The sequence below is a fragment of the Artibeus jamaicensis genome, unplaced genomic scaffold (assembly GCF_021234435.1).
Source record: "Artibeus jamaicensis isolate MK-2021 breed Jamaican fruit bat unplaced genomic scaffold, CSHL_Jam_final scaffold_666, whole genome shotgun sequence".
Classification (NCBI taxonomy): domain Eukaryota; kingdom Metazoa; phylum Chordata; class Mammalia; order Chiroptera; family Phyllostomidae; genus Artibeus; species Artibeus jamaicensis.
The window spans coordinates 1,116,101-1,129,854 of NW_026522053.1; the positions used below are offsets into that span (position 1 = coordinate 1,116,101).

A 13,754-nucleotide genomic window follows, 5' to 3' on the forward strand; every position below is an offset into this window, starting at 1 on the left:
TAATTGTGCACAGAAAATCTCAGTAATATCCATAGTACCTGTGACTTTGTCACTAATAGCAATCAGACATTTTCATGTTATGTTGTAGTTGGTGCAGTGATTGCAAAATATCATTTCCAATTGTCACTCATTACATTAGTTAACTGAACTGCATTAGCTCTTTCTAATTACTGCATGATTTAGAAGTACCAATATTACTATTGATATATCATTACTTCTTAAACATCCTGATAACTGTATTCCAATATAATTGGTTTGCTTTGTAATCTTATGTTTTTATGTTTTAAATAACATTCTGAGGACTCCCAGCTGCCAAAGTGGAAAGGGATCCATGGCAGAAAACAAGTTCAGATCCCCTCCAATTGGTTTGGAAGGGTTGGGAAGGTTGCTTTCCTACTGGTAGGAGGAATATGGTCTGCTCTTCCTGTAAACACCTACCTCTCCACCTACCCATGCCTTGCCTGAGTTCACCATTTGGAGCAGGAGGAGGGATACTAAATAAATAATACAGCAATCAGGATATATTTATCAAAAAGTGTAAGTCGCACTGTCCTGATTTTGGATGTGGTTATATATGCAGGACAAGGTGAGCATATGGTCTTATAGCAGGTTGTTTAGTGAGCATGGGTAACTCGGCCCATGTGTAGCTTCCAGTGAAAGGGTGGTAAACTAGGACCTGTGTTTACCAGGGGAATAATTCAGCCTGATGCTGGTTAATTGCTTGTTGGTTTTCCAGGGTGGAGTTGCTAAGTGGGTAGAAAATCATGCAGTAGAAATGATGATTTCTCAATGTGCTTTAAGGCCATTACAGTCAGTCAGCTGGCTCTCCCTACTGTTTTTTTGTTTTGTTTTTTTTTTTTAGTTATTCCTCACATCACAAAAGGTTGGGATTGAAAGAATTCTATCCTAATGGCTAGTCACTCTATGTCTGGATGGACCATTCCAGTTAACATCTATTGTACTTCCAAATATTTGAAATTCATTACTCAAGACTGATGTCTTCAACAAGAAGGTTTGGGAAACCAGTGAAGGCTGATGGCAGGGATAGGTAATCTATTTTACTGAATATGAGGGTGGACATTATCAAATACTGGGCTCATGAAAGGCTTTATGAGCAATGGTTGATTTAGAGTTTGTATCATTTTGTAAATGGCTTTGTGTCCTCATGTTCTAAGACAACAATTCAGTGTAATACCTAATGAAAAGTGGATAGAATTTGGATACTGGCATTCGATTTTCAATATAAAGCAAGCTTTTCTCCTTTCTGCCTTATTTTGCTTAAATGCCATTTTTGATGGTACCTCTTGTCTTAGGGTGGAGAAATTAATAAAGAGTAACTTCTCAGCCCTGGATGGTGTAGCTCAGTTGGTTGAGCATCATCCTGCAAACTGAAAGGTCACCAGTTTGATTTCCAGTCAGGGTACATGTCTGCTTTGCAGGTTTGATCCCTAGCCAAGGCATATGCAAGAAGCAACCAATCGATGTTTCTCTTTTTTTCCCTCCCCTTTCTCTAGAATCAATAAAGGGAAAAAAAGACTAACTTCTCAGATTCTCTTGTGTGTATTATAAGCTTCTTTGGTCTTATAGATCTTTACTTAGCATCCAAAAAAGGGGAAAGGTGTGTGTGTGTGTCTGTGTGTGTGTGTGTATGTTTATACATATACACACACTATCAGAAAAATTAACTCTTGTTCCCTGTCAGAATAAAAGCATTGATTCTGGAGATTCAGATATATTTGAGTCACATGAATTAACTTGAGAAAAAAGAATGTGACAAATGAGTATGACCAATAAAACAAGTCTTATTGGAAAAATACTCAGCAGTACTATTTTGGCTTTTGGGACACACAAACCTATCTACTCTGGGGATATCTGATTTAAACCCTTGAGGAACCTCAGCTGCCTTCTCCATTATTTGACATGCTTGTCTTCTCTCTTTCTCTGATTCCCCATGATTAGTGGTTGCCTCTATTCAATCTCTTATTTTTATTTGACCTGAAGCCAGTTGCACTGATTGTAAAAGGAAGAAAAGGGCCTTTCATGGCTTCTTTGCCTGCACACTGGCCTGCTGAAATAATTGCTAATTCCCAGGGATGACTCTCTGAAGATTAAGTCCTTTTAATTTAGTATGACATAGACTGGCTTATCATTCTTATTCTTAGTTTGAGAACTAGACAGTGCCTCTTAAATTTAGCTATGAAAACAGAGATGTCACTAAAGGTGGCCTCATTTTACTGCTTAATGGCCTATTAAAATTTTTTTTTACTTTTTTTTATTGATTATGCCATTACATTTGTTCTATTTCCCCTCCTCCGTTCCCCTCCACCCTGCACACCCCTCCCCACCATTCTCCCCCCTTTAGTTCATGAACACGTCTCAAGTTCTTTAGACCCTATATTTCCCCTACTATTCTTACCCTTCCCCCTATCTATTTTCTATCTACTGTCTATGCTACTTATTTTCTGTACCTTCTCCCCCCTTCTCCTCCTCCCACTCCCCTGTTGATAACCCTCCATGTGATCTTCATTTCTATGGTTCATTTCTGATCTAGCTGTCCTCTTAATTTGCTTTTGTTTTAGGTGTGGTTGTTAATAACTGTGAGTTTGCTGTCCTTTCACTGTTCATCTTTTTTATCTTCTTTTTCTTAGGTGAGCCCCTTTAACATTCCATATAATAAGGGCTTGGTGATGATGAACTCCTTGAATTTGATCTTATCTGAGAAGCACTTTATCTGTCCTTCCATTCTAAATGAAAGCTTTGCTGGATAGAGCAGTCTTGGATGTAGGTCTTTGGATTTCATGACTTGGAATACTTCTTTCCAGCCCTTCTTGCCTGTAAGGTCTCTTTCGAGAAGTCTGCTGACAGTCTGATGGGAACTCCTTTGTAGGTGACTGTCCCCTTAGCTCTTGCTGCTTCTAGGATTCTCTCCTTCATTTTAATCTTGGCTAATGTAATGATGATGTGCCTTGGTGTGTTCCTTCTTGGGTCCAACTTCTTTGGGACTGTCTGAGCTTCCTGGATTTCCTGGAAGTCTATTTCCTTTGCCAGATTGGGGAAATTCTCCTTTATTATTTGTTCAAATAAGTGTTCCACTCGTGGCTGTTTCTCTTCCCCTTCTGGTACCCCTATAATTCTGATGCTAGAACGTTTAAAGATGTCCTGAAGGTTCCTAAGCCTCTCCTCATTTTTTTGAATTTTTGTTTCTTCATTCTTTTCTGTTTGATCATTTTTTTCCTCTTTCTGGTCCATTCCTTTGATTTGAGTCCCAGTTTCCTTTCCATTACTATTGGTTTCCTCTGCATTTCCATTCATTTCAATTAGTTTAGCCTTCATATATTCCTCCAATTTGTGACTATGATCAACCAGTCTGTGAGCATCCTGATCACCAGTGTTTTGAACTGTGCATCTGAAAGTTTAGCTATTTCTTCATTGCTTAGATTTATTGGCTCTGGGGCTCTGAGTTGTTCTTGAGCCATGTTTTGATCTGTTCCTGCCTGTTATGTAGGAGGGGAGGTGCCTTGGTGTTTACAGGGCGGGGCCACCCAGGTCGCAGGTTAGTGAAGCTGTATGTGGGGGCAGGGTCAGAGAGGGAGCAATGGCGGTCCTCTCTGCTCTCCCAGTCCGCCTCACCGCTTGCCCCCGCCTGCTTATCTGAGCGCAAATGTGCCAGTCTGCCGCCCTGCGCCAGTCGCTGGGGCCTGCAAGATCTGTCTCAATGCTTGCCTCTTCACTGGTTTATCTGCATGCAAATGTGCAACCGACTGCAGACAGCCAGCAGCGCCTCTTCCCTGGGTTCCGCCCATAGCTAGCCCGCACCTGGGATCCAAGTCCCCGGCTGCCTTTGCACCGCCCGGTTCTTTTTTGCCCGACTGGCACTGATGCTGGTTTCGCCCCTCTTACTGGATTAGCTGAGTGATCCGTTGTTTCCGGACTCCATAATCGATTTTCTGTGCGGTTTGGGTGTGTTTATTGTAGTTAAAACTTTGTTGTTTTTAGATTTGCGTGTCCGAGGATGAAAAGTGTTCCCACCTACACCTCCATCTTGGCAGAACTAGAAATCTCATTTCACCTTTGGAAATATCACTGTGATGCAGGGCAATTGAGGGTTTCATTACCGGTGAATGCCCACCCAGCCTGTTGGTCCCAAATTTGCAGTTCTCCTTTTCTACTGCTGTTCCAAAACAGGAATATTGTTACTTTGATTATTTCATGACATCAAGAGAGAAAACACATTAAGCAGAAAAATTACAGTTGAGCAGAAAGGCATCATCAAATGTCCCCCAGATATGAGTAATGAACTCCACTTTGTTCTGTCCTGACAGTCTCTGTGGATCTTCAGACAAGAGAATATCTGCCAAGCTATTATAAGGAGTGATGAAGAGGGTATTTTTTATGATTATGGCTTTTCCACCCTCATTTTCTTCTTCTAGGCAAGTGACTGGGTATTCCTTTGTCTGACACTTGCAGCTGTGAGATCCATTGTTCCCTACTAGTGAACTTGTAAGCTGTTCTCTTCTCTTTGAGCCATTCTCTTTGCTTCCTGCCCAGTTTGCATTCTCTGCAAAAAATAGTCAGTCAGCTTGAACAAGTCTCTTCATTCTTCTTATCCTCAGTTTCTTCTCTCTGAAAGAAGATTAACAATAACTCATTATTAATGTTGTAAGGATTTAATGAAATTTTGTGTGGAAAGTTCTTAACACACTATGCCAGGCACAGAGGCTCATGCCACAAATATTTATTGAGTGTCTATGATATGCCAACCACTGTCCTGAGTGCTGAAACTACCAAGAGGAACAAACACAAGTCCTGTCTCTGTCCTTGTGGCACTTTCAGTTCAATTGAGGATTTGGGCATTAATTAGGTAACCAGATTTCTATCTCCAAATCGGGCCAAGGACTAGAAAAGAAAATTGCACAGAACTCCACTGGGTCCTGACCTAATCAGAAAAATCCTTCAATAGTATTCAAGTAGAGAGAGGAAGAAAGAATAAGGGTGAATTGGGAAAAAGAAGTGCCGGCTCCCCCAATCCTAAGGTGCTGTTTAACAAATTAGGGAAGCACACTCCTAGCCTAGGGTAGATGCAGCCTTCACCCTTGAGCACGGCTTACTGATCAGAGCTGGGTGGTGTTTGAGTTCTCTTTGCCCCACTGTGTGCCCTTGACAGAATAACCTGCACTAGTGTATGCAGTGTCCTGGCTGGAGTAGGAGGACCCTGAAGGCAGAGGAAAGCCCTTAGCAAAGCCCTGAGGAGGGAGAGCACATTGGAGGAGATGAAAACGGCTAGCGCAGCTGGGACACAAGGAGCCAGTCTGGCAGGAGGGGGAAACTGGAAAAGTTCTCAGTAAATACCAACTCGTATTAATTCATGATAGCATTAGTCTCCTAAATTCACTCTTGGCACACCAAGATCTCCTGAGAAACACTGAGGTCTTCCTAGAAGCCATTGTTTTTTAACTAGTGAAGGAGAATTACTAAAGGGATGAGATTTGTTGCTGTCACACATCAAGATTTAGAGAATTAAGAGTGGTGGATAAAGAGAGACATTTACTGTGGAATGCAGGGAGCTGGTGCACCTCCAGCAAGATATGATTGCTCCACTACAGCCCAAATAAACAGAAAATAGACAAAAAGAACTGAAAACAAAAATAGAACCAGGAAAAAAAGCCAACACATCATTCAAATCAAAATGGAAATAGGACATTAGGGAAAGGTTTCTAATATTGCTATCATTTTGGGGGTATAATTGCCTCTCTAAAGTAGGTAAATCTTATTTATTGGTATGTTAGAAAGGAAGGACCTTGTGGCTGGAGAACCAGCACCTGGCAATATCACTGACCACTAGAAATGGTCTTGCTAATTAACCTCCATGGTTCTTCCTGGCTTTAATTTCTTTGATTCTAGAATAACTCAAAAGAGCATTCATTCATTCACACATGGTGAGATTTCTTTGGTGGTGGTTGTTTTTAAGTAAAAGTTTAGAGGAAAATAAAAGCCCAGATCCTGGAGGATCCTGCACTGTTGCCAGTTAGCTTGGCAGTCTGTGCCAGCCTGGGCTTCTATAAGTGTTTGCCAAATAGAGGTCTGGTGTGAGCACAGCATTGTGAGGGAAGCCTGGGTTTTGTGATTGGATGGGTCTGGGCCCTGACTAGGCCACTTACCAGCTGTGTCAACTTGGACAGGTTAGTTAACCTCTCTGTACATAGGTCTTACTATAAACTCAAGTGATGACAGTCACTAGGGAGAGCTCGAAGGCCAGGGCACTTGGGAGTCCCTCACTTGGAAACTTATTTTTGAGGATCCTTCCCTGGGAACAGCTTTCATGTGAACCATGTCCTTTCAGAGGTTTTTTGTTTTGTTTTTTTTGTACTACATCTGAAATATCTTGAATTCTGCTTTTCAGAGGAAGCTGTGCTTTGGGGAAATAAAAGGAACTAAAATTAAGTCAGACTTGTAAGTTCTTTTTTAAAAAAGATTTTATTTATTTATTTTTAGAGGGGAATGCAGGGAGAGAGAAGAGAGAAACATCAGTTGTGGGGGCAACTTATTTTTCGAGGTCCCCACGGTGCCACGGACATGCGTGAGTGAATAAATATGGCCGAGACAAGATGAGATCTGTTTGGGGATGGAGGTGTGGGCTGTGGCCAGTTTCTTTGGGGAGAAAGAGGCCAGCAGCGGCCAGTTTCTCCAAGGAGAAAAAGGCCCTGAGCACCTTTCTCCATAGCCTTTTATTGGGTTGTAATACACAGGAATACAGGGCAGCAAGGATCAAACAGTAGATAACATTACAAAGAGATCTGAGTCAGTGTGTGTCAGGAAGAGAGTTGCAGAAACTTTGAGAGACATACTCATTTCCTCTCGGACCCTTATCATATGAATAAAAGCACTCTTAGCAGAGCAAATTTCACAGGTTTATCAGCAAGTCTTTGTGGTGCTAAATTTTTCTCCAGGGCACACTCTGTCAAGGCAAGGAGCTGCACCTCTCCCCATCAGGTATTCAGGCTTAAGGGGATTAGAGCCAGGAAGTGCTTCTCCCAGAGAACATGGGGACTCGGGCTTTGACAAAGCTGGGGGGCGAGAGTCCATAGCTCTCTGTTGCAGCCCCCGGAGTCCTTCCATGAAGGCCTGCCAAGTGGTCAAGTCTGGCTTAGGTTGCCCCCCCGCTGTGAAGGGTCTTACGCGTCATTGACTTCCGACCAAGCTCTGGGGGCAGGGAGAGGAACTGAGGCAGCGTTTGCTACCAGAGACAAGCTTTGTCTCCTGTGGCTGGCATTCCAGAGGTCGTCTCTCACCCTTAGCCACAAGGGGTAGAGATATAATTCCTAAAATCAGGCAGAGCGGTCTACAACAATCAGTGTGTGGTTGCTCTCACACATTCCCCATCGGAGACCTGGCCTGTAACCCAGGCATGTGCCCTGACTGGGAATCAAACCAGCAGCCACTTGGTTTGCAGGCCAGCACTCAATCCACTGAGCCATACCAGCCAGGGCAGATTTGTAAGTTCTTATTAGCAGTTAGTATTTCTATAAAAGTTTTAGAAGAAAAAAAGAGAAAACAGAATTCAGCTGTTTTTTAAATATGGTATCTATGATCAAGAATTACATCCTAAAAAATCCCAGTAGAGCAGACACTTGTCAATTGACCCAGCACTTCACACATTTTATTGCTTATTACGATACAGTGGAACTTACAAAATATTGTTGACTTTATGCCACATTAAACTGGCATACACATCCGATTAGAGATAAATTCCAATATTTCACTTTCAGAAAACAGACAGATTACTTAATTTTCCTACAATAGAAAGCGGGGGAAAGAGCCCTTTATTTGATTTTTTTAACATTTTTTAATTGTTGTTTAAGTACAATTTTCTGCCTTTTTCCCCTACCCTTCCCCACCATACCAACCCTCCCCACCTCCCTCCCCTGTTTCCATCCCTCCTTGTTTTTATCCATTTGCCCTTTATGGACACCCTTCATACCCTGCAAACCCTTCACGCTTTTGCCCTATAATCCTCTACCCTCTCCCCTCTGGTCAACCTGTTCTCAGTTTCAGTTGTCTTTGGTTATATTTTACTTGTTTATTTGTTTTGTTGATTAGGTCCCTGTTAAAGGTGACATCATATGGTATTTGTCCCTCATTGCCTGGGTTATTTCACTTAGCATAATGCTCTCCAATTTCATCCATGCTGTCACAAAGCATAGGGGCTCTTTTCTTCCTGCTGCATAGAATTCCATTGTGTAAATGTACCATAGTTTTTTGATCCATTCATTTACTGATGGGCACCTAGGTTGCTTCCAACTCTTGACTATCGTAAATTGTGCTGCTATGAACATTGGGGTGCATAGGTTCTTTTGGATTGGTGTTTCAGGGTTCTTAGGATATAATCCTAGCAGTGGAATTGCTGGGTCAAAAGGCAGGTCCATTCTTAGTTTTTTGAGGAAATTCCATACTGTTTTCCATAGTGGTAGAACTTTTTTTTATGTGTCAGTCATAATACGCTGTGGAAAGAGCCCTTCTGCTCTGTCTTTTGTTCTGTGTCCAGGGACTTATGTCAATAACATGTATCTTGTACTCTCAGGACTGACATGCATCTTTACCACCCTCAGTCCTTCAAAGAAGAACAGACTAACAGTGCTTAAAGATTACTTTGGTGAAAAAACAAAATAAAATCTTGGACTTAAAAATAAAAAGTACCAATCCAAGTTTGAACTTTTCTATCAATGAATGAGGCATTTATGTTGTCAAAGGCCTCGCTCAGCTTAAGGATGGATTCTCATTGGCATATGACCATTTTATTGCTTTACAGCCCTCGGCCACCTATCCCACTCTCCCTCCAGCTTACAGAAGAGGAGGCAGCACTGAGAATCCAGTCATTCTGGAGAGCCTACCTGGTAAGAGGCATGTACAGTTATGCCACTGTGCTTGATAGGGAATTTTTTGTGATGTGGAAGGCCCATGAAATGAAATGAGGATAGAAATAGGAGTCTCTGAAAATTAGTTCTCAAGAGGGATTTGGAAATTTTACCAAAACTTATTTTGCTTTAGAAATTTTACCAAAACTTATTTTGCAACTATCATGAAAAGTACTCTCCAACCTTTTAAAGTTGGGTTGACTGGCCTGTATTACCTAAAAAATAATATTACAAATAGACAGCAATATGTGTCAATTTTAGAAAATAATTAGAAAATATAGATAATTCACATAAAGCTAATAAAAATAAAAGTTTTGAGTCATGTATAGTTGTGATCCAAAGTTTATTGTTTTGAAATTTTGGTGTAAATGTTCCAAATCATAAAAATCTTAATATATAATAACATTTAAATACCTAAATTAGAAAGTAACCATTTCTTTTAAAACTTGTCTTTTCTAACCACTTTCCTATTGGTTATTTCCAGTTTATCATTGTAATAAATGCTGCAGTACACATCCTTGTGTAGCCATCTTTGCACTATTCTCTGGTTATTTATGTAGAATGCATTGTAGAAGTCGAATTTCTAAGTCAAAGGGCAAGTTTCTTTCTAAAGCACCTGATCTGCGTTGTCATATGGCCCTTCAGGATGGTGGCACTTTAAATTTTTTTTACCAAATACATATGAGCATATATTTCATGCTAAAAAGTGTACAACCTCACCCTGGCTGACATAGCTCAGTGATTGAGCGCGGGCCTGTGAACCAGAGGATTGTGGTTTGATTCCTAGTCAGGGCACATGCCTTGGTTGCAGGCCAGTTCCCAGCAGGGGACACACAAGAGGCAACCATACATTAATATTTCTCTCCCTCTCTCCTCCCTTCCCCTCTAAAGATAAATAAATAAAATCTTTAAAAAAATCTTTATCTTTTAATAAAATAAATAAAATCTTTAAAAAGATCTTCTAGATTGTTACACAATCTAGAATTACAACTAAATTGTGGAGAAATCACCTGGAACAAACAACTAAACAATAGCAAGAGAGACAGATGGAAGAATAAGTTTCAGCACAACATGACTGGTAGGAAGTGCGGTAGAGACTCGAGAGGGTTGGTGGGTGCCCACAGAATGCACCTGAAGCACCAGAGGGGTATATAAGCTGCTGGTTGGATACCCCTGAAAAGTGTGGGGTCTAAACCCTAAGCTAGTGCATAACATCCAGGTGCAAAAAGCAGCAGGGTTTAGCTCTGCCAAAGAAGAATGGCTGGAGACTCAAACAGCTGTTTAAAGAGCCAGTGTTGTATGGCCTGCAACCCAGGCATATGCCCTCACCGGGAATCAAACCAGCGACTGCTTGATTTGCAGGCCAGCACTCAATCCACTGAGCCCCACCACCCGGGGCATGTTTTTAAGTTCTTGTTAGCAGTTAGTATTTCTATAAAAGTTTTAGGAGGGGGGAAAAAAAAGGGGGAATTCAGCCATGGTATCTAAATATGGATTTAGATACCATGGTTTTTAAATATAGTATCTGTGATCAAGAATTACATCCTGAAAAACCCACTAGAGCAGACTCTTGTCAGTTGACCCATTACTTCACACATTTTATTGCTTATTAAGATACAGTAGAACTTACAAAATATTGTTGATTTTCTGCCACATTAAACTGGCATGTACATCCAATCAGAGATAAATTCCAATATTTCACTTTCAGGAAAAAGATAAATTATTTAATTTTCCTTCAGTAGAAAGTTGGGAAAAGAGCTCTTTATTATGTGTGTCATAGACATAATACATTTAAATTTGCAGCCATTTTCCCTGGGCTCCCACAAAGGTGAGAGGAGGGTAGAGTGGACATGAGATGCGTGAAGAGAGACTGGGGGCAGAGGCTTTGGGGAGAGAACTGAGACAGTAGCCACCGAATCCTGGTGCAGAGTCATTCCCCATACTGCAGCAGCTATCTTGCTCAGGTAGACCACTCCATTCCAAGTGGCAGCAGCCTGAGCGGAATCAATAGCCCCACCCCCAGGAAAGATTCTGCCTCACTCTGTGGTGCTTAAGTTTGACTGCTGACTGTAAAGTGACTAGATTAACAACTGAAGGAGATAGCCACAGACAGTGGATCCCTGGTAGTCTCACAGAGGCTGCCTATGTTCACATAGGGTCATCATCTGACATCACCACAGGCAGATCCAGAAAGAAAAAACAGTGGCAAAAACTAAATGCTACCAGATGAAATCCACCATGATCTCCATGATTAATGATCTTTTCTTTCCTGTATAGCTTTGTAACATTCATTTCTTGTCCTTCAAGTTTATGAAAATTAAATCACTATGTTTTATAATATAGTTTATTTCAATTCATATGTTTTGCCCCACCCTTCTCTTACCCCATTTTACTTTCTTCTTTCTTCTTATTATTTTTGTTTTCTCTTGCTACAATTTGTTTCCATTTCACAGTCTTACTATTTCTCCCCTGTCCAGCCTCTCAAAACCAATTTTCTTCTCAATGGTCATTTCACATTCTTTTTCTCACTCTTAAAATAACCACATTCTCTCTCTACCTTTAGCAGTCATTGCTCATTGGTTGTCAATAGGATAGTAGATGTTGCATTTTTTCAGTTTTACTTATAGATCTTCACTAATTTTGTATTTCAAATCTCAAATTTTACCAGTCTTCTCTCCTACTTTTTGTTGGGTCTCAGATTTTAAATATCCCCTGTCTTAGCCTGGTTTTCATTTCTGTTGCTTACTATTCCTTCTCCCTCTATTGCCTAAAAATCACTTCCCTTTCCTCTAGATATGTCTTAAGGTTTTCTTTCTTTCTTTTTTTACTCTTAATTCTATTTGGCCTACATTAATTTTAGCTCATTTGCTATTAATAGTGCTGTGGTGCATCTTTCTGTCCAATTTCGTACCATTTTAAAAATTATTTATTTACTTTTTCTTCTATTTTATCTGCCTCACTTTATTTTATTTTATTTTATTTTCTATATAAACCTAATAATATGTTTCCCTTCTCTTACTCCATTCTGCCTTCTTACATTCTCTCTTCACATTCCTTTGATTCCCTATTCTTATTAGTACTCTTCCTTCTATCCACTGAAAATTATTTTTTTCAGTAGGTTTTCTCATATTGGCTTTCTTTTCTTATAATAGTCTTAATCTCTTTACACCATTATTAATACTGATTCACTTGTTGTTGAGAGTGAGATTATTTGGGTGGGAGTTATTTTTGTGTGAGTGGATTTGTTTCCTGTGCTTTGTGGTTTTCTTCTGGCAGCACCTGAACAACAGCATATGAGAGGTTGGTGGAGTGACCCTCAGTGAACCAGCTGGAGGGAAAGATCCAACAAAGAACAACTCAACAAAAATCAAACCCCAGTTACATCCAGAGAGCCAACATAAATGAGGAAAGGGCATCATAATAGCATCAAATTTAGATCAAGGAGACTGTACCACTAAATCACACGGAAGTTCACACTAAATCAGAAGTCACACCATGAAGACAGGGAGTCAAAACAGCTCAATTTAAGTGCAGAAGAAAACAGGATTCCCCCCCCCCACAAAATGGGAAGACAAAGAAACACCCCCAATGAAAGGAAGGGAGACTGTTTCTCTTAGAACAAGTGTTAAGTGAAATAGAGGCAAGTAATCTATCAGACACTGAATTTTTTAAAAAGTCATTATAAGGAAGCTCAATAAGCTCAGTGAAAATAACTAAAAATACAGGGAAGCTAGAAAGAACTTACTGAGAACTACAATCATGTGAAACTAGATTCATGTGAAACATGTCAGATATAGAAACTATCAACAAGAGCAAGGAGGAAATTAAGAATATAAATTCTGAGTTGAGAACACAGAAGAAGAAATCAAGAACAAGCTAGATGAAGCAGAGGATTGAATCAGTGAGCTGGAGGACAAGGTAGGAAAAAAAACTCCCAGAAAGAGCAAGAAAAGGAAAACTAAGAATGAAGAGGGTTAAGGGAATTGGAAGACAATATGAAACATAATAATATTCATATACTAGGGATGCCAGAAGGAGAAGAAGATGAACAAGGGATAGAAAACCTGTTTGAAAAAGTAATGATGGAAAACTTCCCTAATGTGATGAAGGAAAATGTCACACAAATCCAGGAAGCACACAGGGTCCCAATAAGGATGAACCAAAAGAGCCCCACTTTAAGACACATCATGATTAAAATGGCAAAATTCAAAGGCAAAAAATTTTAAAGGCAGCAAAGGAGAAACAGTAGGTAATATACAAGGGAGCTCTGATAAGGCTAACAGCTGACTTCTCAACAGAAACACTACAAGCCAGAAGGGAATGGAAAGAAATATTGCAATGAAAAGCAAAGCCTGCAAACAAGACTACTTTACCCAGCAATTCTCTCATTTTAAATGTAAGGTGAGCCCTGCCTGGTGTAGCTCAGTGGATTGAGCATGGGGCTGCAAACCAAAGGGTAACTGGTTCAATTCCCAGTCAGGGCACATGCCTGGGTTCCAGGCCAGGTCCCCAAGTAGGGGGCACATGAGAGGCAAGCACACATTGTTTCTTTCCCTCTCTTTCTCCCTCCCTTCCCTTCTCTCTAAAAATAAATAAATACAATCTTTTAAAAAAATAAATAAAATGGAAGGTAAAATAAGGAGTTTCCCAGACAAAGCAAGGCTGAAAAAATACATCTCCTCCAAACTAGCTCTGCAATAATTGGTAAAGGGTCTACTTTAAGAAAAGGAAAAAAAAAAGAGTGATAGAGATAGGAACACAGGTACGAAGGGAGTACAGTGGCAGTGAATAAGGACTTATTAATAATAAACTTAAATGTAAGTAGATTAAAGCTGCAATTAA

The 13,754-nt window shown here is 40.3% G+C and overlaps 1 protein-coding gene across 4 annotated transcripts in view; it reads left to right on the forward strand.

Moving 5' to 3' along the window:
- IQCK (IQ motif containing K) overlaps positions 1 to 13,754 on the forward strand; it is a 225,042-nt gene that overhangs the window by 78,575 nt on the left and 132,713 nt on the right. For 3 of the 4 annotated variants that reach the window (XM_053659501.1, XM_053659504.1, XM_053659502.1), the window contains one exon: positions 8,807 to 8,891. The exons of the other annotated variant lie outside the window; for it this stretch is intronic. In XM_053659501.1, the coding sequence (XP_053515476.1) occupies positions 8,807 to 8,891 (85 nt within the window). The remainder of the gene's footprint in view (positions 1 to 8,806; positions 8,892 to 13,754) is intronic. 4 annotated transcript variants of the gene reach the window in all.